At 39.3% G+C, this 25,716-nt stretch overlaps 2 protein-coding genes across 9 annotated transcripts in view; one reads left to right on the forward strand and one right to left on the reverse strand.

Moving 5' to 3' along the window:
* clec16a (C-type lectin domain containing 16A) overlaps positions 1-21,601 on the reverse strand; it is a 40,802-nt gene extending 19,201 nt beyond the window's left edge. Inside the window, exons 1-15 of one of the 8 annotated variants that reach the window (XM_015032758.1) lie at positions 21,212-21,601; positions 19,874-20,002; positions 19,094-19,227; positions 18,744-18,892; positions 17,252-17,357; positions 15,153-15,158; positions 13,300-13,423; positions 12,902-13,076; positions 12,325-12,375; positions 11,414-11,530; positions 5,746-6,055; positions 2,506-2,617; positions 2,325-2,425; positions 1,490-1,609; positions 1,092-1,201 (exon numbers count right to left, since the gene is read on the reverse strand). In XM_015032758.1, coding sequence (XP_014888244.1) covers positions 1,092-1,201; positions 1,490-1,609; positions 2,325-2,425; positions 2,506-2,617; positions 5,746-6,055; positions 11,414-11,530; positions 12,325-12,375; positions 12,902-13,076; positions 13,300-13,423; positions 15,153-15,158; positions 17,252-17,357; positions 18,744-18,892; positions 19,094-19,227; positions 19,874-20,002; positions 21,212-21,285 — 1,818 coding nt within the window. In that variant the 5' untranslated portion in view covers positions 21,286-21,601. Of the gene's footprint in view, positions 1-1,091; positions 1,202-1,489; positions 1,610-2,324; positions 2,426-2,505; positions 2,618-5,745; positions 6,056-11,413; positions 11,531-12,324; positions 12,376-12,901; positions 13,077-13,299; positions 13,424-15,152; positions 15,159-17,251; positions 17,358-18,743; positions 18,893-19,093; positions 19,228-19,873; positions 20,003-20,638; positions 20,746-21,211 lie in introns of those variants that run through there. The other 7 variants (XM_015032759.1, XM_015032755.1, XM_015032753.1 and 4 more) reach the window with 7 other exon arrangements.
* Positions 21,602-21,983: 382 nt separating this feature from the next.
* On the forward strand, positions 21,984-25,190 carry dexi (Dexi homolog (mouse)). The gene is made up of 2 exons (XM_015032762.1): positions 21,984-22,941; positions 23,039-25,190. Exon 1 carries the CDS (start codon positions 22,578-22,580, stop codon positions 22,845-22,847), a length of 270 nt encoding a protein of 89 aa, XP_014888248.1. The 5' UTR covers positions 21,984-22,577; the 3' UTR covers positions 22,848-22,941; positions 23,039-25,190.
* The last annotated feature ends 526 nt before the right edge of the window (positions 25,191-25,716 follow it).

A 25,716-nucleotide genomic window follows, 5' to 3' on the forward strand; every position in this document is an offset into this window, starting at 1 on the left:
AAAAGACCCCAGTAAATCCAGACCCTCTTCTCGGGCCCCCCCCAAAAAAAAACCCAAAACTCTTTTTTTTTTTTTTTTTTTTTCGACGTTCACAGGGCAATGTTCCCTTGCATTTTAGGGTTTCCCTGTGTAACATGACACAGTCTTAGAGGAATTAACACTATTAAAACCTTGATGCGCTGTCCATAGAACTGGCCAGTGATGCTTCAGTGGGAATATTGTACGTTTCCGATGCAGTTCCTGAGAAACGCTGGCTTACGAGCAACAATCTGGTTAATCAACTATGGTGAGTCACTGCAGCTTATTTATAGGAACAACAGTTACCTACAAAGGGAAGTTTACACAAGGGAAACAAATAGAAACCAGATACAATCTACTTAAAGCTTGTTAGATTCCAATTATAAATCAGGTTTAAATATTAACTGGTCAATCTAATGATATCTATATGTACGACTTAATGACTGACAAATGATCATTAACAATCAGAGAATCTATATAATGGCCTCTACCTTCGATAAAACAACATCTGAGAGTTGTTGCCCGTAAGAAGTCCAGACTGACTGTACAGTTGAAAATACCTGCTTTGCTATTATGATTTATACATGATCTGTTTTCTGGTACTTTATATTAACTAATACAAAAATAAAAACAGCTGTTAGAGTTGCTACACTCCAAGAGGAGACCTAATCAATTATTGCTTCAAATATCGGCACCACAGGGTGGAATTTCTTTGAAATATTTTTTAATCTTTATTTGTTGTTTGGCATATCCTGGAATTCAGCAACATAAATTAGATGAGACGGGAACAGAAACCACAGATTGTAAACAAAATGAATTATGAATTATTGACTCTTGGACAGAGGAGGGAAGTCTCTTCACATTCTAAGGAGAGCCTCATAATGAATCATAACAAGAAGTGAGCACTTCACAAGAAACCCGGATTCTAGTGAAGCAGCATGACAAGGAAAGCTCTGGCTCCTGTTATCTGGAATTTGTTGTGTCAGGAGAGATGAAGAAACATGACACTTTTTGTTTTTTAGACAAACGCATCACTCAGAAGCTATTATGTGCATGCAGAGTATGTGTGTTACCTCGAGGCAGGCTAGATGGACATCTTTGATTATACATTGGCTTCCCGACAAAACCGACTGCTTCAACAGAAGGCAGCTCAGCTCAAGTGTTGCGAGGCGAACTTTCCCATCTGGGGAAAAAAAAAGAAATATATATATATATATATATATATATGGGAATGGAGTTTATCACATTAAGTGCCCAATTAAGAAATTAACATGAATGGTGAACTCATCTCTAATTCACAACGAACAGACTGGATGCGCTCGTTCATGTCGTGTCCTAATGGTTTCTAGGCAACAGATTGCTAATACTTGTATTTTCAAAGTGAATCTTCTTGAAACGTATTGATTCGTGGTAACTCCACGCCCTACTGTTTGGTCTGGTGATCAGCATTCAAAGCTGAATGTTTTGTTACCTGGCAACGCCGCCTGGTTCATTATTCTGATCAGTCTTTCCACAAGCACCACGCTGTAAGAACCTCGCTCCTGGTCGGGAACCGGCAACTGCAGACGCTCCAGAAGATCACGGTTCACACCTTTAACAAAATTTTAAATTTTAAAGTCACTGCACTCAAGCAGGATAAGCTGATTTATCATGAATACATTTTATTAAATTATTGTCTTTATGGTTCTTAAGGGATGTCAAAAGTTCATCAGTAAGATGCCATTTTAAATGTGAAGTAATTTCTAACAATAATTTGGTGATTCAGATTTATTAGTTTACAATTAGTTTTTACTGATAGCTATGTAATTATAACTTTAATAGGAAGAATATTACAATTTAAAACAAATAATTTTTTAATGATAAAGTAAGTTACTCATTTGCCAGGTACTTGGGATTAGAGAAGAAAAAAAGTAGAAATATTATTTCATGTAGTCATGTCGAGCTCTGGACTAGACTTCAATAATCAAGGGATGAGTCATGGCGCCATGAAGAAGAATGCAGGCTATCAGGAACTGAGCTGACAAATACACCAAAGGTATTAAACTATAACTCATTACAACATTGTATAGTTGTTAAAAAGTAATGGGGCATGAAATTGGTAAAGGAAGCCGTCAATCGACATTTATGTGAGAAAAAAAACTACAAAACATTTCCAAGCTTGCATCCGCCACAGTCGGGGACACAATTTGTTCATGAGATTCATTTCGTCGAAACATCAAACAATCCGCATCCGAGGACTATTCACAGGATATTTGGAGAGGACTGGACCATGTAACGTTAACCCCGACTGCTGCAAATTAACAAACCTTTGCTGTGTGAGATGGCATAAAGCAGACAGAGCACAAACAGAGCGTGGTAGTCATCGTTGGTGCACTCCAGGGCGCTGTACACCATGTCCAGGAACGGCCTGCGAGGGCGAGAAGGTGACAAGATGTCAGCCCACCGACATTCATCTGCTGCTGTGGGAAGGAGTGTGTGAATCTGCACCTGCTTCTTTCTGTGTGTGTTCGAGTGGCAGCGGCGGTCTTCTCTTCATCAGTGATGTTCTGTTCAGTCAGTTCTGATGCTCTGCACTTTTCCATCACCACCATCTCAATTTCTGTGTGCAGACAAACACACACACACACACACACACACACACACACACTTTGTAGTTTAAGGTGCACTCCCGACAAACTTCTGTCCATCAGTATAGATCATAAAAATAAAAATTTTAACTGAACCTTTTTCAACATTTCAGTGTATTTTATTGGAATTTTGTGATACACCAACACAAAGCACTGTACAGCTATCAAGTGGTAGGAAAAATGCAGGTTTACCTAACAGTTTGAAAATGAAAACCTGAAAAATAGGGTACATTTGCATTTACCCCTTTTCCTAATTAAACCCAGTTTAACGTAATGCTACAAGAGTTCCCCAAATAAGTAAATCACTTCTGCTTTCATAATAAATCCAGCTATACTGTGAAAACCTCAGATTTCTTTGAGAATATCTGTGAACAAACAGCATCATGAACACCAAGGAACACAGCAAACGGGTCAGGGAGAAAGCTGAGGACATGTTTATTGCAGCGAAGGTTAGGGAAAAAAACTCCATAACTGCACATCTTTGGATGTTTCTGAGTAACATAAGGACATTGCTCAGAGAAGCACTGAAGATAAATCTGGGAAAGCTGCAGGTATCCACAGCTCTGGTGGAAGAAGCTATTCACAGAACAACTAACTTGTGATTCCACAAATAAGGGCTTATGCAAGAGCAGCAAAAAGAAAGACATTATTGAAAAAAAATTCAAAAGAACTATTTTCAGGGGGCAAGTTGGGGACGTAGCAAATGTGGAAAAGTGTGATCCAATAAGATCAACATGGAACTTTCCATCCAGAAGAGGGCACCACTGGGCATCCTTAAGCAAAACTAGTTCACACAGAAATAAAGACGCTGGGGCCATCCCAGAACGGGAAAGAAAAATGGTCCAAACGGAGTCTGGTGTGGGATGGAAAAGGCACTTAGTATGCTTCTGTTTTGAAATGTAAAAACTCAACAAGCTCATTCAGATGAAAATGGGGTGAAGATAACACACAAAATTTTTAACATGATAGAGACATAATGCCAGTGGGCAGGGGGGCGGGGGGGGGATTATGCAATTTATCAGGTCCATAATTAAAAAACAAAACAACTAAATTGTGTAATAATACAAGTTGTAACCTAGAAGCACCCAGCACTCGATACATTTTCTGTTGTGAAAATGCGAAACTACATCTTAACAGTAGCCTGACCTCTATGGAAGAATGTTGACACTAAACTGATGCATGTCCCTTTGCACCTGCCCATTTGTCAAGAAAGCCATCAGATGAAATGGTGCAACACTGTTTTCAATAGAGATCAATAACTGGCTCAAACCTATATTTTCTACTAAGTTTTATGGTCTGACATGTTTATTTAATAGCTTTAAGTAGATAAATATTTCTCATGCATATTCTAAGAATAAATATTTTAAAGTTTATCACTTGGGATTATGTAGCTTTTACCTAATAATATGAGACCAACTTGTTGGCTTCCCCTGCCTGTCCTCATTCTTTCTCTTTCTTTCCATCCTCACAGCTGGATGATATGAACTTTGTGTTAAGTAGGTTTAAAAAAAATACAGCAGTCAATCCACATAAAAACTCCAAAAACATTTCAAATATTGGCTGGATGTTACATTTGATCAGACTTGGCACATCACAACAGCGCTGTAGCGTTATACTGCGTGAAGACATTTAAACTCAGGTTTATCACTGCCAAGTTCTATAACTTTTTTCTAATTCACCATCACGTTACATGATTACAGTCAAAACAACAAATTGCAAACGAATTTATTAATTTTTCTTGCTACAATCTATTATAAATGCAGCATACACTTGCAAAACAGTAACGTTATTTTGCTAGCAATTTAGACTAACCTGAATATTTACAAACCTTCTCTGCATACAAAACTTACCTGCTGTCTTTCAAACACTTTGAAAAGCTTTTTTAATCCCTACATCTTTATCCTTCTCCCTCTTTTGTTTTCTGCCTCTCCATCTTTAGTCCCCAGTCATCAGACATTATGTGAAATCGCACCCTTGCACATCCTTGAGCATATTTAATTTTTCTATTCAGTAATCTCAGAGGTTCCCGTTTTGCGTTATTATATAAATATGTCTAACTTAATGCAAGATAACCATAATTTTGTATTTAACACAGCTGACAAAAATAGTCTTTTGGTCAGCCCTCGAAAAAAGCAAAAATGATCAGGTTTTTAAGAAAACTGCCATTAGTGGAGCAAGAAGATCAGTCAACTTTAACTCATTAACTGATAACTTGCATCTCTGGGCCATATGCAAGTCTAGAACATGTTCCAGTTTAATGAGGTCAAATGAAATGTAGCCAAACAGCAAAGAAATGTTGCACATGTAGGAAGATAGGTAAAAATATACTTTGCATTCAAAAATAGGATAAACATCTTAGACGGTCCATGTGCCATTTAAGTTTCTAATTTTAATGCATGGTTTACCAACCTGCTAAGTAGTGTAGGCGTTGTTTTTTTCCTACCCATTTAGTACACATCTTATTTTGAAACTACTTCTTGCTAATCTGCCCACAACTTTACATTTGCAAAAAATCCACACAGTCAAATATATTTTTCCTCTGTCTAAAGAGACTCTCTTGTGAAAAGGGACTATTCCATCACAACATAAAAAAAAGAATTAATTTCAGATGATTGAAATGGCCACACACACACACACACACACACACACACACACACAGAGTAAGAGAAGCAGTGGGAGACAGGCAGAGGTGAGGAGCACAGGATGGATGGTGTATCCTCGCAGGAATGGACAGTTTTGATTTAATGGACGTTGTGTTTAATGGGGTTATTTATGGATAAATAAAAAAATATATATATCCCAAACAGTGGAAAGAGCAAAGCCTGCACCATAATCCTCAATTTTCTCTTTTCATGTTTCTTAATTTGTTTTTTATCCAATGAGGTCACAGATGAAGAAGAGGTTAAACGGTTTAAAAAAAAAACAAGGTTTGGAAATGTTTTCATCACCCAAAGGAAAACCAAAGCAGAGAGCAATTAAGCAATTAGCTCCTCTCTTTTCTGTTTGGAGGACTCATGGGGAACAAGGAAGTCTGATTGATGGGAGAAAATACACACAAACACAGTCCTGTACTTCTGTGTCCAATGAGACACAAACTCACCTTCCGCCATCTCCCCACTCGCTCTGCCTCCCTTAGAGCTCCCACTTCCTCCTCCTCCTCCTAATCCCTCTGTACCTTTTCCCTTCTCCCTCTCTCCTCCTCTGCCGCCGTCATCATCCCAGCCCTCCTCCACCTCTCCTGCACAACTGCTGCCGCCTCCCCCCGCTCTGTCGTCATCCTCCTCCCCCAGGTTTTTGTAATTCGGTCTTTTCTGGGTTCTTTTGCGGCCCCGGTGGCGAGACATTTCCAGGGACCGCTCCAGAGTCTCTGGGGGTTTGACGAAGCGGCGCACGCCTCCTGCGGCGGCATGCTGGAGGGAAACAGCAGCAGAGGGACAAAGGGGGAAAAGATGACAAAACAGGAAATTCATAAAATACCTCCAAGTTTTTCTTTTTTTTTTTTTATTTAAACAAACTGACCAAACAGTGCTACTAATACGAGTTTTTTTTTGCTCTTGGCTTCCTGCCTAAATGTTCAGAACACATTATTCCAACAAATCTAACATCTGCAAAATGGTTACACAACCATTTCTAATGCTTTGGGATGGCTGGGACCACCTTTATCCAGAGAAAACATGGAGCATCCTTGAAAATCCCCTTTAAACAAAAAGAACAGAAAGGCTCCCATCACATCTCGAGGATCCTCAAAATGTCTGGAGAAATATTCTGGACAGAAAAGAGTTTGTGCAAACAGCTTTCTGACCGTACGGCCAAACAAAGGCTAAAAGAGGTGTAGCAAAAGCAACCAAGGAAGATTAGCAGCAACATTGTGGTCATCCACAAGGCGCTCAGATGATACGAGATACAACATTTAATTTACTTTGGGACAAATAAAGCATTTTTGAATTGAATTATATTTTTTAAAAGTTGGGCATATTTTTTGCGAAAAAGGACAAAAAAATATATATTTTTGTTTTGTTCCACCAAAACAAAAATGTTCAATGAATTCCAGCATTTAGTAAAAATAAATGCATTTAAGATCATAAAAAAACACTACAAACAGCCAAACAAGATGGTGGTTTTTGAAGCATGATGGAGCCACGACGTCTTGCCTCAACCAGAAAAATCCTAAAAGTTACTGTGAGGCCAAAAACAACCCAGTTGTGGAGTGACCTATTTTTAAACAAAGTCATTTGAAAACTGCAAATTGGGGAATATTTTCAGTTAATCAACCCTTCTTAATCTCAAAAAAATCAGACTTAAAACAGTGGGAACATTTCAGTGATTTAGGGACTCCAACTTTTGAAAACTTTGATAATGATTGCTATTCCCATACCTTCCTAGAAGCAAGAATAAACAGAGGATTATGTTACAGGGAAGTTATTTGATAGAAAACTATGAATCCAGTTTGCTACAATACAATTTTCCAGGAAAGAGATGAATGTCTGTGCTGGATACAGAATAAAGATATTAATCATAATTCTCTGAATGAAACACACCAAGGCCTTTTGTACTTGGAAGAGTATAACCCTTTGGCTTCTATAGAGCAACTTTATCAAATGTGCATGCAAAAAGAAAAAAGAAAAAAAAAAACAGATGCTCATGAATAATCATGTAACGGGAAAAAGTATCACAATCAAAACCTCTCTGCACACACAAACACACAGTTACCATAAATGCTTATTGCATTATCAGTGCTCATCAAGGTCACTTAAAAAAATATCTATAAACCATTTCCTCCAAGATGCAGATAGACACAACATAAGAGAAAATGACCCACAGACACAAACTACACCTATGACACCAATGCAATAAATCATCGGCTTGTCGGCCGCTGCCGTGAAGAAAAAGTGCAGCAAAGAAAACGCTGTTCTTCAGACATTCGGTTGCAAGGCATAAAGTCTCAAACCACATGTTATGAACCGAACAGGAAACAGCTGGTAAATAAAAAAGAAGCAGCACAGTGATGTTAATCCAGTGACTTACAGGAAAGACTGAAAAACCTGTCAAAACGTTAGCTCTGCTGAAAAATCTAATAATAAACAGCTGATGAAACGATATAAATGACTCAGAACATCACAGCAATTAAAAAAATATGTATTATAAACACAAATCTGAATAAACAGTCATTGTGAGGACAAGAGACCCAGCTGGATGTACAGAGGTAGAAAAAAATGACTGATAACATGCGTGGTGACACAGGGATGAATCGAGTTTGAACTTTTGGTTTTGAAGCAGCTGGAACCCAGTAAGATACACAAACATGCAATGAAAGAGTCCTGAGCACAAAGGCAAAGTTTGGCTTGAATCATACTAAACGCAGCTTGCTCAGACTTCCAAGCAGTCAGATGTCAGCACTTTTCACTTTTCTGACATTCCTTTTCCGTGTCGAGCATTTCGACTTGCTGGACCGAGGCAGGATTCTGGTTAAATTGAGGTCAATCAGACGTCTGACCGTAAAGCAGAGAGGCGAGCCGACACGGAACCACAACACCCCAGATACAGTGAGAGCTGCAATCTGTGGGAGCAAGGTCAACAATTTTACAATGCAGTCAGGCTAATCTGTGAGAAGCGCAAACATCATCAACTGCTGAAAAGCCAACGTCAGCTGGAAACTTGTTCAACTCAGAATTCCCACAACCTGCAGAATTAAATGCATGCATATTTATGTACATGTACAGGACAATGCATTTCCCCCTAAGAGATGACCAAAAAAAACTTTATAGTACCGGTAATAAATCAATCCATGATTCTGAAGGCTGCAGGTTCTGAAAAGTCTGGTTTTGTTTTGTGTTTTCAACAGTAAAGCAAATAGAAAATGTCTCTGAAAATACAAACAATGGAAAAACATACTCCAAAATGTATTGATTTCACAAAAACAACAACAAAAAAAATCTTTATCATAAAAAGAATAGTGGGACATAAAGATACACAGAGATAAGAGGTAAATAACCAAAATTTTCTGATTTTCAGTTTTATCCCTCAAACATATTTCTCCAATCAATGATCCCTGAATAAATAAGTGCTTTCAGGTCACACCAACAACAACATTCTTCAGTGAGAAAATGATTAGCAATGGAAGACTTGGGTGCCATCAGCAAGGCATTGACAGGTGATGTCAAAAGAAGCAGAAAAGCTGCAAGATGCTTTACAAAAAAATTTATTCTAGTTCCCAGCCTGATACAACTTAGAAAGTTGGAGATCTCCAAGCAGCCTAAGGGGAGCTAGGCACATAAAAATTAAAAACACAAAAGACACCAATGTTTGAAGTTAGCAATGCTAACTCTTAACTTAGGATTCTAACAAGGGTTTGTCAACTCAATGGAGTTGGCAAACACAAAGAGAAATCAGAATTGGCCAAAAGTAAAAACCAAAAAAAAAAAAAAAAAAAAAAAAAAAAAAAACAAGATTGAACTATTATTTTCACTTATTCAGACATGGCTAAGGATACTGTTAAAAAAATAAGGTTGAAAAATCTAATTGAAATCTACTAAAATTCTATCTAAGTGGTTTAGTTTCTTTAAAAAGCACTGAAACCAGAAAGCCTCATTTTCTAGTGCAAACAAACCATGAAACATGAACATGAGCAGATAGCAACACACCGGCTATGGACACAAACTGCTTTGAAGACTCAAATAAACCTCTGACAGTTTCACAGCAGCCAATGGAGAGCATAGATTAAACCATGGTTGGTTTAGCTGTGGTTTAATTGATTGGGAAGTAATAATAATAATCATAAAAAAAATCCCAATTAAATTTTTTTTCTTGATCTACTGGGTTCTCGTGAAAGCAAAACGTCTAATAATTTTCTACAACTACTGCTTTATTACAACTTGATAAGGAAAAAATGTATAAATATCCTTTAATATTTATGCGCTTATCAATATTAAAATGTATTTAACTGCATTTGTTTTACATAATTTACAAGGAAAAGCCTAAAACAAACATCTCCTATAAACACGTTAAGCAGGATTGTATTGTAGCTGCAGCCAAACGCACACTGAGCATGCTGTCTGACAAAAACCACACACTAGTATCTGTGTGTGTGTTGCACCTGCTAGCTGACAATGTTCTGGTAAACCGCTCACAGTCTCAGCCACTGCTGAGAAATTAATGGAGGTCAGGGAGCATGCCCTGCGCAGAGAGACACACGTAAGAACACCCCAAACCAAAACAGACGCTTATAAAGAGAGCACACAGTGCAGGTAGAACATCAGCGGCTACATATTGGCGTGAACTAAAAAACAGTCGATCTCGTGTTTGGGGGGGGAAAAAAAAAAAACTACATGCTGCTAAACGTATGCAAATACTGACATTATGTATCTAACTGGTGCACTTGCAAGAAAACACATCTACAAAAGCAATAGAGAGAGGAAAAACACACTGCTTCCAGGAAAGAGATCTGGGTTAGGTGAGCCAGCCCTGTCAGTGTTCCACCATGTGACCTAATTTCCTGCCACATCACAGACAAACAGGAAGTGCCATTTTACCACCTGCAAAGAAACGCGGCTCATTCCTGATCTGCCTCCTTTTCATCTACCAGAAATCAAACAACAGATATCTGATGAGGCGGAAATAATTAACATCCACATCTCACGCCGATTAAAAAGAATAAAAATAAAATAAAATGTACTTTCTATACTGCTTTCTTCGAGCGTGCTTTGAAACCGCCTGCTTCTTCTTGCTAAACCGCCCTGAAATAGCACAGGTGTTAAATCTGATAGCAAGCTAAGTGGAAGTAGATTCAATTATTGCTACTAAAAATCAGCAACTAACATGAATGATTGGATAGAAAATGTGATTGGATGTGACGTAAACTTGAGCTTTTTTTTTTTTTTTTTTTTTTTTTAACAAGTCCGAAACCATTTCCACAGTTCAGAAATGTGAACCCTTGTTTGGGGATGGCTCTCTCCTATTGTGGTCTACCAGAACTGTGAAGGCATTATGCGTGAAGTCACATTCACTGAAAAGGTAGGCAGCTTCTTACAACAGCGGCAGACTGAGCACACAGAAATACACACGGAGCACAGAGAATAACCACAAGGGTTCTGAGAAACGCTCACTACTGCTGCACACCCGCCCCCCTGCTACAAACAGATGGTCAAAATTAGGAGGTGAGGGAGGAGCACAGGGGGAAGAGAAACTAAAAATCAAGAAGAGAGAGAGAGAGAGAAAAAAAAAGAGGGGCCTGGGTGGTTTAGAAAACGAGAGGTGAAGGGAATAAGACGGGGAACAGACGGGGATCCTGAGGGTAAAAAGAAGTGACTAACAGGCAGACAGGAGCTGTCACTTTATCACAAATCCCAAAAAGTCGGACAGAAAAAAAAAAAATGGCAACAAGTAAAAAAAAAAGAAAAAAAGAAAAAAATCATTAGCATTTTGTTGTGTTGATGTGGGTGACCAATGGGAGAAAACCCAATGACCCTGCGATCTCATAACCACCTACATGCACTTCTGGAACCCTGTGTGTGTGTGTGTGTGTGTGTGTGTGTGTGTGTGTGTAGACGTACATTTCTTGCTTGAGCCAATGGGTTTGCTTCACTTGCTAGTTTACGTTTGTCACTTTGTGCACTGCTTAGTGAGTCAGGTTCTGGTTTTTGGCTATTTTAAACTTTGGGAGCCTAGTTTGCATTTATGTTGTGTTTATATGACATAGAATCTGCTACACACTAGGGACTTTTCGGCGTGGATGTGTTGTGTGTGTGCGTGTGTGTGTACGTATAGAATACCGTGTTTTTGTGTGTGCTGTGAACATCTGGCTGGCAACTGAAAACAGAGAGGTCTCCATTGAGAATAACATCTGCAAGGGCGTTGACCAGGGGCTGATAGTGGATGATTAGAAACACCTGGAAGAAAGATAAAAAGAAAACCACAACATTTATAAAACATTAGAAAAAAGGCTATGCAAGAGTATCTTCAGAAAATGTGTTGCAAAAGGCTATGCAAGTTTGTTGTGTTGAAGTGTTGCATAGCCTTTTGCAACACATTCTCTGAATTTGAGGGAATTTTGATTTTTTTAAATGAACAGAAAAGGAAGTGTTTTTTATTTTGAAATAAAAAGTATTTTATAAGAAAAACATCCCCACCACATGATGCTGTTACTACATTTTATGTTAGGCCAGGATGTCAAACCAACGTCCTCCATGGCCGGTCGGTGTCCTTCGGCATTTGAACACACCTGAATTAATTAATTAGATCAAACACTAGACTTTATTGAACTTGCTCGGTGGCTGAGGGTCTAATTAATGCCTTGGATTCAGCTATGACGGAGCAGGGATGAGCTAAAGGCTGCAGGGATTTTTGAAGCCATCAGTGACTAGATTTTGAGAGCCATTAGGGGATGTGTAATTTGAGCTTTTTGATAAATATTTACTTGTTTATTTTGCCTGAAAACAGTCCACAGAGATTCACTGCAGGTCAGTCTGAGACATCTTTGATTTGATTTTTATGTACATACATCTCTCTGCGCACTGAACGTTGTACCACATGAGAATGAGATTTCTGACGATACTATCTTTACGTCCTGGACCGAAAGACAGAGTCCAAGTTGAGTCTCAAATATCTGTTTTTGCAATTTAACTGTAACTCAAGTCCAGAGCTGACACTGGCCGCCCGTTCTGTGATATCTATTGTAGCTTACTTGAGACAGCAGGTAGAGCGACACCTGGGGATTAATCTTCCGCTCTTCAGACTGGGAACACAAGAAGAATATCATTAGGTTACACAACAAGATTGAATATGAGAAAAATCCTGATAATGGTTTGGAAACATCTGCATGCTCAAATAAAACTCCCTCTGTAAACCTTTAAACATGACTACATCGGTGACTCAATTTTTTTTAAATGTCAAACTATAATTGTATATATGTTAAAAAAAAAGCATTGCTGTGTCAGATATTCCTATCTTGACAGCACTACTCTAGATTCGATCACATTCAAGTGTCTATGACTAAGTCACTTTATGTAAGATGTCTGTTTCATACTGCAATATTATTTATGGTGAAGAAATTTAAATCATGTGTAGGTAGATTTTAATCTGTTAGTATAATCTCTAAAAACAAGAGGAACGGCTTTTTAACAAAGCATTTATACCAATTCTCCTAAACGTAAAGTTAATAAACACAATAAAATGCTTGAAACAGCCTTAAGTAAAACACAATCTGACCCTGTGGAGGTAAGAGTATCTGGGTTTCAAAGTGTCTGTGACGGTGAACATACCGTCTCTGGACTGACCAAAGAGTAGACATAGAGGGGCAGGAAGAGGCGATTGAGGAGGTGGTCGGTCAGCACGTCGTTGAGGAATTCACAGTTGATGATGAGGATGTCGTTCAGGTAGTGCAGGTGGTCCAGGTGCTCCGCTACCAGGTCACTTAACTTCCCTCTGTTCTTATGCCTGCAACACAACAGGAAGAAACAGACATCAGCTAAACTAAGAATTAACTCTTAATCTGATTTTTAAAAAATAAATACTAATTACAAAGCAAATCTAACTGTGCATGCGCCACATACATAATGCCAAAGCAAATGCCGTTTCTCCAATGAGGAGTAGGAATAAACCTTATAATCCTGAGACAACAATGCCCCCTAGAGGCTACAAAAGAGAGGGAGACGCTTACTCTTCATCTGTCTGCACACACTTGTCCAGTTCGATGACATGGCTGCCGATAAACCAGACCAAGTTACTGAAATATGGAACTGCTGTCTTATCTCGGATGTAGTGCAGCATGTGCTGGTTGTCCACTGGAGAGCGTGGGAGCAAAGAAGGACAGTTAGTACCAAAGATGCTCGAGGACTTCATTCATACACACAACACACTTATCTATAGAACAGTGTCTGAGCCCTGAATTGAAAATACCCACAATTGAAGCTGGATGTGATTATGAATGCAATACAAATATTAAGATTAATTAAAGCATTCCCATAAATTAACAGCAATGGAGCTAAGAAGAATTTATTTTTTTTTTGTATGATTGGAGTCAGCCATATTCACTACTGCTTTGTTAGGATACACTTTGTATTTTGTTCTATCGCAGTAAAACAGAATTCCCACAAAATAAGCAAGTGATTTAAAATATAAACTAGCATAAAATTACACAAAGTGTTTAAAAATTCAGGTTTATACCTCAAAAAAAAAAATAAAAAAAAATAAATAAATAAAATAAAATAAAAGTACCACCAGGATCTTTTTTGGAGTATCTGTAGAATAAAGTAACGAGAGCACTGCCCCTCCCCCACCTACTGCTGTATCTGCTGGTCAGCTGGCTGAAAGAAAGTTTTGACACATTTTCCTCACCAACAATGTATACAAAAATCAGCTGAATGAAAATATTTTCATTTGTGAAAAAATATGGCCAAGTTTTGAAAAGGAGTGCCACCCATAAATACAGATGCCGAGTCACGAGCGGCATGCATGTTGGACTACCTGAGCAGATAGCTTAACTAATTAGCAAGCCAATATCTACTTCTTATAGTCTACAAAGAGCAGAACGATAAAAAAATTTGCAAAACGATGAGTTTTGCAAATTTTTCTTGAATTTGGCAAATATTTGTTCTATAATTTTGCTCAAGTCTATGAATCAAAATAATACAGAACTAACAAAAAACTTGCTATTTTAGCATAATATTTTATTTGCTTTGAATTAAATCAATAATAACCTATAATAATTAAAAAAAAATCTTTGTAACACTGGTACTACAATTTGTGGTATTTACACTTCATAATAAATCTCACACCAGCCCATTCCTACAGCTAACTAAATTAACTAAATGCCACTTTGACAGTGAACCCTCCCACAAACCTAACATTAGCCATAACCGGGCTAAATTTAAATTTATCTGTACGTGTTAGCCATCGTGGTTATTTTTAAGAGTTTATTGGATGACACCATGTTCATGAAGACAACACTGTGCATCCCAGGTACAAAACCTCGTATGCCTCGACAGTTTATGGAACGAGAAAACGTCACTTTCCCCTTGGCCGACTGGAGTAACTCTGAAAAATTAAACATTAACGTTTTATAAAGTTCTCTGAACCATCTGAAATCCAAATGGGAAAATATTTTTTAAAGCTCCAATATCCACCACCCTTAAGATAAGCGACCCTCTAGAATATTTCAGGTTTTTGAGAAAATTAGGCCAAGAAGAACAATTAAAGTGGCATGCAGGGTTTTCTGCATGTATGCAGGTGAGTGAAACATGAATAATGATTTCTAGGCAAATCTACCCACTTATTAGAAACAAATACACCATTAAGAAGAAGCAGGACTTGGTAAGAGCACCTAGAGCTGATTTAGCTGTAAAAAAAAGAAAAAGGATATTCCATGTACAGATTTCCACTAAGAACAAGTTTCATTTTTAATGTAGAACTGCTCTGTGTTTGCAGCAGAGTAGGATTAACTGTGCTAAATCAGCTCAGGTAGGTGCTGGTACCCAGTTCTAAAATAAGACTGAATGAATGGAACCAACTTACATGACACTGCAGTTAGGCAGATGGGACGCGTAGAAGAAAGAGGAGGAGGGGAAGAGACAAGGAGAGGAAGAGCAGGAGTGATTGGAGAGGGGGGGAAACAGACACAGGGTTAATGTGAGTATAGGGGCGGCTGTGGACGGGTGGAGGCAGGGAAGTGATCCCACAGTCATTCTGACAAACTGCAAACAACGCCATACTTGGAAAAGGAGTATTGATTTTTAATAACAGCTGTTAAACCTTCTTTTGTTTTTTTTACTGACATTTCACCAATAAAACCTCAGTCTGATCAGCTAGAGTGCCACCATGTTCCACCTCTCATTACAACAAACTTCAATGTATTTTATTGGGTGTTTATGCGAGACAAATGTAAAGTGGAGCTTCACTGTGGAGTAAATGAAATAGTCTGGACTCTGACTTACCTGACTATTCAAAAACACAAATGATTTGATTTAAATAGCTTCCCTGTAATTCTGGCTGTATGTTACCAATTGCTGTCCTGCAGGACAGTAAACTCAAAGTCTCCAGAACATCCCCCCCTCCCCCCAGCCTCTAAACAGAGTTTCTTCAGGCTTGTCCTGCATCTACTTTGACCAACTTTCCCGGCCTTGCTGAAGAAAAGTATTCCCTCAGTATGAAGCTGCCACTGTTGTGTTTAAACATTGCAGACCAAATGCTCAGACTAATGAAATGTATTTTCTGCCACTCTACAGCTTTTTCATAGGTGGCTTGTGTCAAACTGTTTGTTATAATTGGCCTTCTTCTTGTCACAGCTCCCTAAAAGGCAAAAGGAGTAAACAATTGTCTTCCTGTGAAAGTCTTCTCCTACATGAGTTCTACAGATTTAATTGCACACAGATTGGCTTTGCTTAAGAATTGGGCAACTTCTGATGGTAATTGGGGGCAGAACACTTTATTTAGGAGTTTCATAGTGAAGTTGGGGACTACAATCACATGCCACACTTTTCAGATTTTGAAAAGCATGCATCGTTCCATTCGACGCATGTGTTCGTCCATCACATAAACTTCTAATAAATTGCATTTTGTGCTGTTGTAACGAGGTTGGTGACAAACTTGTTTTTCCAGGTGGTCAGTTGTTGCAGTGCGTGGACAAGGAATCAACAGGAAGCGTCAATTATTTACAGTTAACTACAGCACAAAGACATAATTGTCTTCATTCTTATTTTGTCCATTTACAGAGAAGGGTGAGGCCAAGAATTTTATGGCGTCTCTTTGACTTGCTAGACTTGGTGTCACCAACTCTTGGCATGATGACATGTCAACCAAAAATACTGCAGCGGAGTTGTTGCAAAATATTGATTCTTCCACTTGAGAGATTCCTTGTCATATCATAGCTTTTAACCAGACAAGCAATAAATTCAACAGACTACAAAGTTACATGAAATATGACTTCCGATTATCTGAAGGAAGAGAGCGAGCTGCTCGGACTAAGTGTTGAAAGTTTCAGAATCAAAATGTCGTGGATGATGCGAGAAGAAAAAGTGGCAGGGTACAAAGTGTCACATCCAACAAACGTATCCCATGACAGTAATTCAAACAAACTTCATCTGGAGTAAACAGGAAGCTGAGCATGACAGGAAAAGGTTTTGGCCTTCAGAATGATAAACAGCAGGCCAGTCCCCTGAGGAGCTCAGAGAAACACAAAGTTGAAGGATGTCACATTGCAGGAAGTTCCTGGAAAGCTCTTGAGCAAAGCTGATGCTGAGCTGCACGGTGTCCATTTAAATAACCTGCAGTGCAATGTCCAGCATTTCATCAGATTCACAGAAGCAGAGAAGTTGTTGTTTTTTCTTTCTCAGAACTAACAAGTAGGTCATGGAAGCAATGGTTTTGATTGCCAAATGATTAGAAAATTACAATTTAACAAAAAAATAAATAAAATAAGCCAACTTTTCTAGTAAAAAAAAAAACCCAGCAGAGCGCACACACGTTAATGCCACCTGCTACTCATGCTCATGCACAGGAAGAAACGGCAGAAAGGAGGAGGCAGCACAGAGGAAAGGCTGTCGGCTGTCCCAGAATCCTCTGCGTTTGAGGACATGTCTGACTGTGTGTTGGCATGCATGAAGCCCGGCACTCACCTTTGTAGACGTTGAGTGTGATGGTGCGAACTGCGATGCGAACCATGCTTTCTGGGTGGTTGAAAAACTTAATGGCTTCGGTGTACAGGGCAAAGTCATTAGTGTGCTGTGTGTGGGAGACAGAGAGGAGGCGCCGGTGAGCAAAGCTTCACACACCCGCGCTCAGGCTGTACATGACAGCAGAGAGATTAAGAAGGCAGCTGGGCAAAAATGCTGACCTCTCTTGTATTTGATTGAGACTATTAAGAGAAGAAGTTTAGCTCTGTGACTGATGTAACTAGGAACGTATTCTAGAAAGGTTGTTAGAAATTCAGACAATACTTTCAACAGAAAGGCAAGTGGATAAATTAAAGTGAAACTGATCTAAAGTTGTCTGGTGTTTAAGGCGTTAGATGAACTCAAACACTATTTCATGACTTAAATTAAGGACACACACTTAATCTTACTTCCTCTATAATGTTTTTATACTCTATAAGCATAGTATTGACTCTTAATGCCATCTCTCTGTGTCCGTGCCTGCTCCTCCACTCTCCTGCTCCTCACTTCCTGAGGCCTCTGTGCAACTAGAGCAGAAACTTCAGCAGTCACTCAGAGGCTTCAGCAAATGAGGCAAACTGATCCTGAAACCAAACCAGCAGCTTGTAATCTAGCTGCAAAAACCCAACTCATTTATCTGACTCAAGCTGAAAAGAGCTGTCCAATGGCGCCACCTGGAGGTGGAGAAAAAGAAAACTCAAAACACGACTGTGCTGTAATTCATCTCACCACGGCAGGAAAAGGCAAAATTATAAAACAGCAGCAAGGTATAAACGTATAAAACCTTAACTTTCTGTAATCATATTTTATGCATTTTTAAAGAACTCATTTTACTGTGGTTGTGAATGATACAAAGTAAACCAAAAAGCAACATAAAAAGTACAAAGAAATGTAGAAAAAGAAATAATACAAAGTAGCTTTCACTAACGTGACAAAAGCTTCAAAATGGTTTTGGTTTCAGGAGCACGGCTACCATCGACAGTACACCAACAACTTCCCCCAGTGTACACAAATAGAAAGGTACTGTGGAAAAGGTGACATCATCACTAACAGTTCAGGTGTTGAGATTATGTTTTCGAGTTAACATCCATTACTGCACATATAGGCAAATTAGAAGCAAATTTACTAAATATGTTCTGGAGAAAGATTTGTCTTAAAGGAAAGAAAATGGGCTTGTTGTTGAGTTCTTGTTACATTTGAAAAATGTGTCTTTACAATAAATTTATTGCAGTTTAGAGATGGTAAAATAAGCATTCATCAAAGCTACTAGTATAAAACTACTGCAATAACTAATAGAGTTCTGTTATTTTCTCCCTCATTAAAATCCTCTTCAAACTCCCTTTCTTCTTGACTCTAATGCAAACGGCATGTCAGAAACGGCTGCCTCTCAGCAAAACGTTTCACTATTCTGTCCATCTTCGTATCCTCGCATGCACCCACCCCAGTGAGGCCTCACCTCGTTGTAGAAGAAGTGCACAGTGTGGTTGTTCAGCTTGAGCGACAGAGTCTTGAGGAAGGAAATATAGTAAGCCATTATCTCTTCATCTGAAAAGTCGAACTTGTGGACGATGATGGAGTTGACGTGGTTGTTCGACAACAGATAGTCTGTGCACGGAAGAGAACTTAAAATCAATTAAATAAATACATTAAGAGCTAACAGTTGCACAACCAGGAGTTTCTCTTTACAAGCCTAAAAACCACCGAACCTACCCGCAAAGATCAACAGGCCTACAGCTCATACTCTGTTGCTTAGCAAGAGACCTGCAGTAGCGACGCAAGTGTCATGTATCTAGTGTTGGTACTTACACAGTGAAGTCTCATGGCTGATGTTTTCAAACAGTATGTTGAGGGTCTGAAGCAGCTGGACACAGACGTAGCGACCAGACTTCTGACGCAGGATGTTCAAGAAGAAGACAAACATGTTCTTCTCCAAGAAAAAGCTGCTCACATAGATGAGAGAAGAGAAGCAAAGTAACTCGTGTTTCTGACTACAAGTTGTCAGTCAAAAGAATAAGACGGTCGTAGCATTCTGGCAGCTCCACTAAAGTGGACCCGTTTGGGCATAAAGACCATTGTTACATTTGGAGGGAAAAAAAAAGGCTTCGCTTTGGCAAACAAAGTAACATATTTCCCTCCTTACTGTGGTGTTTAGCAAACAGAATAACCAAAATTATTTCTAAGTAACTTAAAGACGTCTTTGTTGTGTGTGTAAACTTCTGCTTTCAACTACATAACCTTGCGACAACCTAAGTTGCTCTTTAGGCTGTCCTTGTCTGAAAGCCTGTTCTTGTTAACACAAGTTTTCGGTGCAGCAACATCAGCTGCCATGAAATCACTGACGTAATTCACAAGTCGGGTTTTTAAAAAGGTTGAGGTTAGACTTTTTTTCCTTGAACTCTATCATAATGGCTCTGTTTGGATTAGAAAGGCTCAAATTTACACATTTCCCCCCCCCCCCAACGTCTGAAGTTAAGAAGCGCCACAAAAGACCTTCAAAACAATGCTATTCAGCAAAATGATTCATCACTGAATATTCAACAGAGATAAAAAAAAAAACTAATAAGGGCTTCATTGTCTGGGACTTACTCAAACACAGAGCTGTCATTCTGATCTCCCCATATGAGGATCTCTGTGATGGAGCGGATGGTCTCGACGAGCAGGTTTCGGTTGTGATCCGTTACGGTCGTGTTTTTGGTGAGAATATGGTACATGTATCTGACAGAGAGATGTGAACAAATCACAGAAGCAAAGAATAAATACGCTTTTAAGTCCTGTCGGTGATATTTCAGCAGAAACGCACCAAAGTAAACAGAGTTTGGCGCTACACTAAAGCAACACTGTCCCTCCCTCACCTGTTGCTGTGCATAACCAGCCGGTTAGAGTTTGCAGTCACTTAAAAACAACAACAACAAATTTGACCAGTACTGGTCAACAAAAATACATACAGTAATGGATATGGGCAGTCACCATATCACTATCTATAGTGCTACTATTAAGATAACACTGTTAATAAAGTACAGTTAATAAGGTAAAAAACAACTTGAACATTGCTACTAAACGTAGTCTATATTTCTGCTTCAAGTCTCAATACAGAGTCTGGTGCTAGATAAACATAACTTTAATAATCAATATTTTGATCACACAATATTAATTTAACAGCAGCTGGATAATTTGAAACGTTTAATAATTTATAAGAGATCTGAATATACTACATATTTTTTTTTTTGGTAAACACCGTTATCTTCTCAGGGTACAATGCTCCATAAAATAGAAAAGCACAGTCTGTCAGGAATGCTGAGATACCTATGAGAAAAATGACTAATAAATCATTTTAACATACAGTTCCTTTACCGGAAGGAGATGAATTTGTCCATTAGATATTATGCTTCAGTAATACGTAACATTTATGGCCTCCAACGGAACCCTAACAGCACTCATATTAAACTCCCGGTTGCGTCCAACCTCAATCAACATCCAGTCTTCCTCCTAATTTGAGGCACCTGTTGAAAAAACTGATGTGAAGTTTAGCACACCTGCTCAGAACACACTGGTAACCCCAGTAATTTGCTGCACTCTCCTGCCAGGTCAATCTGTTCCGTGGACTGATTCTCAAGATCACCTGTTCGGACGTCATAGGTCTGCAGATGCATGTTTTGCTACAGTCTAAAATTTTGTTAAACTGGTTTATTGACTACAACCACAAGCATCAGATAAGGTTAACGGCATGCTAGCTAGCATTTTATTTTACAATTTTATTACACGAACGATAAAGCAGTCACAGCTAGCTTTACTGTTATCCAACTCGATACAGAACTGTTAACGGTACCTCTATTACTCAAACAGCTGATGAATAAAGCAATATTAACGTTATTTCAAAGCTGTGACTCTGAGCTAGCGTTAGCCTACGTTACGTTATCTACTCACTTCAAATGGTCCAAGGAGTGGATGTTTTTCGTTTTACTCTGTCCTCCAACCCAACTCCGTGACCGGCCGAACATGGTTGCGGTTTTTAATAGAGCTCCTGTCCTGGAAGTTACGCCAATTTGCGAATGTTAGGGACTGCGTTTACCCATAGCACCCACTTTCCCCTGTACCGATACCTCCTTAGCAAACAGAGGGAGATGGGCGGAGAAGGCAGCGCCGAGGGGAGCGCTGCGTAAAAGGTTTACAATGTGGGGTATTCTGGGAGTTGGTGTTCTCATCGACGAATCAGGGCGTCTGTCATATTGTGCGTGGCAGGTCGCCTTGGAAACCAATTAAAATATGGCTGAAATGCGAGCAAAATATAAAAGTTTACGTTCATTTTTGTATACAACAAAAGTGAAAATAAAAAAAATAAGTGTGCCTGAATTTACTTAAAAATTTAAAAAGAATGAGGATAAGAACATCAATAGTATACTAGTGTACCAACAATTCTAATAATTTTTAAAATGTAAATTATTCTAAAATTTTCCCTATTTTTGTATTGAAGTACAAAAGCACGATTTCTCTCATAAATTAAACAGTTCAGTCAAACTTGTGTTGGTTTCCGAGGCGAACTCGCCACTCCCAATACGGCGGACTCGTTCACGTGTCGTCTCTACAGGCCAATGCGGTGTCTCTCTGGAAGGAACTACAAGTCCTCCTGTTGGTAGTGACGCTTATTTCACGCGACGATTTTTCTTCATTTCGACCTTCTACACTGATTGACATCTCTATTCGCCAATCACTGTAAAGACAGCTAATTAGCGAGCCAATCAAACGTCCAGGGCTTCGACTTCGCTTCGTGGTAGTCTGTGTTTTGATGTAGTTGGCATAAACGTTTTGGGACATTTAGCGTTGGGAACATCGTGAAAGTGAGCTGTTTTTGATTATCCGTTTCTTTTTCTCGTTGCCCAGGAGTACATCTAGACCATCATAAATTCAAATGTTCGAGTTTGTTTTGGCTAACCTTGGATGCAACTGTTTTTAGCTGTGGCCAGCTGGCATGGCGTGAATTCGGCAACCCCCAGGAAACCAATGTGGAGAATGCGTCGAGCAAGCCAGACCGACATTTGAACACTGTCCTTGAGTTATTATTAGCAATGAGCATATCGCCGTTCACTTTGTCCGCTTTTTTCTTATTTTCTTCAGGCCCGTACAGATAAACAGCTGAAAACCGCAAAGCTTCCTCGGTTGCCACTGCAAGTCGGGCCGAGCCGAAATGGATGCGCCTGTCCCATTAACTCAGACCGATTGTCCACGATAGCCACCGCCGACGGAGTCTGATTCAAGCCCTGCTCACACCAGACCGCGGCTGTCTGTGTTTTCTATGACCCGCTCGGTTTATGCCCAGCTAGATTCGGTGGAATTGCTTTTGGACGAGCTCCCATATATGTTTTATTTGGGCCTGTTTTTTGTGAACGTCCTCATACTTTACTATGCTTTTCTGATGGAGTACATTGTCCTAAATGTGGGGATAGTGTTCCTGCCCGAGGACATGGACCAGGCGCTGGTAGACCTTGGAGTGCTGTCCGACCCGGCCTCCGTACCTTATGACACAGACCCGGAGCTGGACGTGTTTGAGGGATACCTGGAATGACGCGGTGTGACCGAGGAAGCAAAGATATGGGGAAGCGGGCCTCCCAGTGGATGTTAGGGGAGGCTGCTTCCTACAGAGATGTCTTATTGAAAAAGTAAGTTTCTAAACCAAAACAGCAATACTCAGAATTAATATTTTTGTTTTACTCAGTGGACTTTTTAAAAGCTGACCTTTTCACCCCCCCTCCCCAGGTTGTCTTTGCTCAAAGGAAGGTAGCCTTTTGCAGAGATTCAGGAGTCTTCGGGGACTCTGTTGAGGTCCAGCACCTGCGGATGGGTTCCAGCAAAAAACAAAAAAAACAAAACAAAAAGCTACTTCCTTTATGAAAGAGTACAGTTCTGATGACTTGCATGGAGATCCAGCAGCCTGGCATCCTCTCCCAAAAACTTTCCAGGCTTACTTGGGATCCTGTTGTTCTTTGAACAAATGGTCTTCAAAATGAATTTTAAAAAACGGTCACGTCCATTTCAGTGTCATACTCTACACAATGAAACATTTGAGAACTGTTCCATCATGGGCACGGTTACAATATAATCACTCTAAAGCACGCCAGACCCCGCTGCTGCTGGTTGACTTGAGTCAGAATGGGTTATTTTGAGCTTCCTCACACTGTATGCCAGCATCATCAGGGACAGGCACTGTCTCAGGAGTAAAGTTAGCACCTCTGGGTGCACTGACAATACTTGTTTTACTAGAGATATGCTGTGAAGCTTCAAGATGGTAAAGCAAAAACATTTCAAAGTCTTGCTTTTTATGCTCTCTCACTGAAAAGCAGAAAGGAATGATTTTTTTTGTTTGTTTTGTATTTTTACAGTTTTGTTCAAGTGGATTTTAATTATTTTGGCTTAAATGTTTTTTTAATATTACGAATGAAAACCCATGAAGGGAGATTTTTATTCTGTGTTCAACAGGGAGGTGATTTAGGGTGATTGAACTTCGCATGATTTTTGCGTGACGAGTTGATTGAACTGAACACGTTTTCCTCGTTCTTACTTCGTTTAAATGATCGTAAATCTAAGACTCCTTTCATAAAGTGTATGTCCTCAACAGCAATAATAAAACTAGAGTAACGCAGTGGTCAATTAGACGGTAGTGAGATGATTTACCTAATTTAGTGAAGAAGAGAACACCCTGCTATCAGGGCCGACTGTAAGACTGTAATCGATCTCTGAATTTGCCATCCATGCTGCAGATCTGGAGGGAGGAGTGAGCCCAGCATTTAGCAAACTAATCACTTTGATAATAAAAAGAAAATGGTGTTTTTCTCCCGATAATGCTGATTTGCAGAATATACAGAATGTCAATCACGTTGTCAACCCGACAACGTATGGTTTTCGTCGTCGTCGTGTTGCACCTGCATGTTCCACTCTGAAGTTTTAATCCAGATCTCTTTTCTGCCATCTCACCGTCAGTCCGTCAGACTGCCCTGATTTTAATTTCAATGACACTGCCTGGTCTGCTGGCATGGCAGCCTAAACTTCTGGTGACCCAACTGCGTATAGCCTGACCACTCTCAAACTGAGCTGTAGATAGAAGTAATTCCACCCTAATGCAAGACTGTTTTTCTAAAGCTTTGTTAGACTCAAACCAGTGTTGGATCATTGAAGTCAGATTCCCGTGACCAGTTTGGATTCACACAGCCGAAAAGCAATATGTAAATATGAAAAATTTCACTTTGTAACCCAGTGTTACCATGAGTATTTTTTGTTTTGTTTTATTACTTTCTGACCAAATTTAAAACGGCCTCTCGGTTTGATCGCTCACAACTAGAACTCAGGAAATTACTTTTCATTAATGTAAGCTAAGTTTGTACAAGATTTGGCCAGATTAAAGCAAGCAAACGTTAAAATCAAAATAAAACAACCAGCACCTGATGGTGAACTCACTGGTACTGCCCACGAAAAAAATCTATTTTTTTATAGCCGTTTTTTTTTGGGCAATTGTAGAAAACGTGATTCGTTTAGTTTGAATGATTAAAAATTGTACAAAGTACAAGATCGGTTTGAATCAATGCCAACTTCACTGAAGTCAAAGGAGATGCTCCTTTTCTAGCTTAGATTGTAAAATCTACCTGATGCCGTTCACAGCATCGCTGTTTCGAATCCAACGACTACATCGGAGACTCGCAGACACTGGGGTAGTGGAGTGTCGGAAAAAATAATGTTCTGTTTCAAAACACCCGTAGCCAGTAATCATCAGCATTACAGTGCAACGATGTTTATCAGACCCCGCAAACGAACAAGAACTTTATATATGACTTAACTCCTAAGTATGTGCTATACCGTTGTCATATGGTTGGATTCAGCCACGCTTCACTCTGAAATAAAAATGATTTGCAAATGATTGCATTGTGTTTTCTCTCTTGAGCGGTAGAAACACCCAAAACGATTCACATTGCCTCTACTTAGGAACATTTCCTATTGAGCAGATTGTGGGTTTTATTTTCTGATTACGTGTTAAAGAAATTTTGCCCTAATGAATAATACCCTCTCTCTTACGCCAACACCCACTTTTAAAGATTTTTTTTTTTTTTTTAGGATAGAATGCTTATTCAAAAATGCTCCAACAATAGAAACACCCAGATTTTTAGCATCGTCCAAAAATGTCCCCAGAAGGTTTTGGATCATCGTCCTGTTTGAGCATCAATGTCCACGTTTGTACAATCTAGCTGCTGATTTGTGGTGAAGCTCAAGTGTCTGTTTTCTTTACTCCATCTGTTTTGTGCAATTCACCAGAACCAATAGTAGCTCATCAAACTCCTCGGCATTATGCAACCAGCTTAATGTTTAACACCTAGCGCTGTGCTCTATTGTAAGACTCGTCCTGACACATCCAAATACACTGACAACATAAATATCCCCCAGAAAAC

This window comes from Poecilia latipinna, unplaced genomic scaffold (assembly GCF_001443285.1).
Source record: "Poecilia latipinna isolate Pla-1442-1.1 unplaced genomic scaffold, P_latipinna-1.0 Scaffold249, whole genome shotgun sequence".
NCBI classification, from domain to species: domain Eukaryota; kingdom Metazoa; phylum Chordata; class Actinopteri; order Cyprinodontiformes; family Poeciliidae; genus Poecilia; species Poecilia latipinna.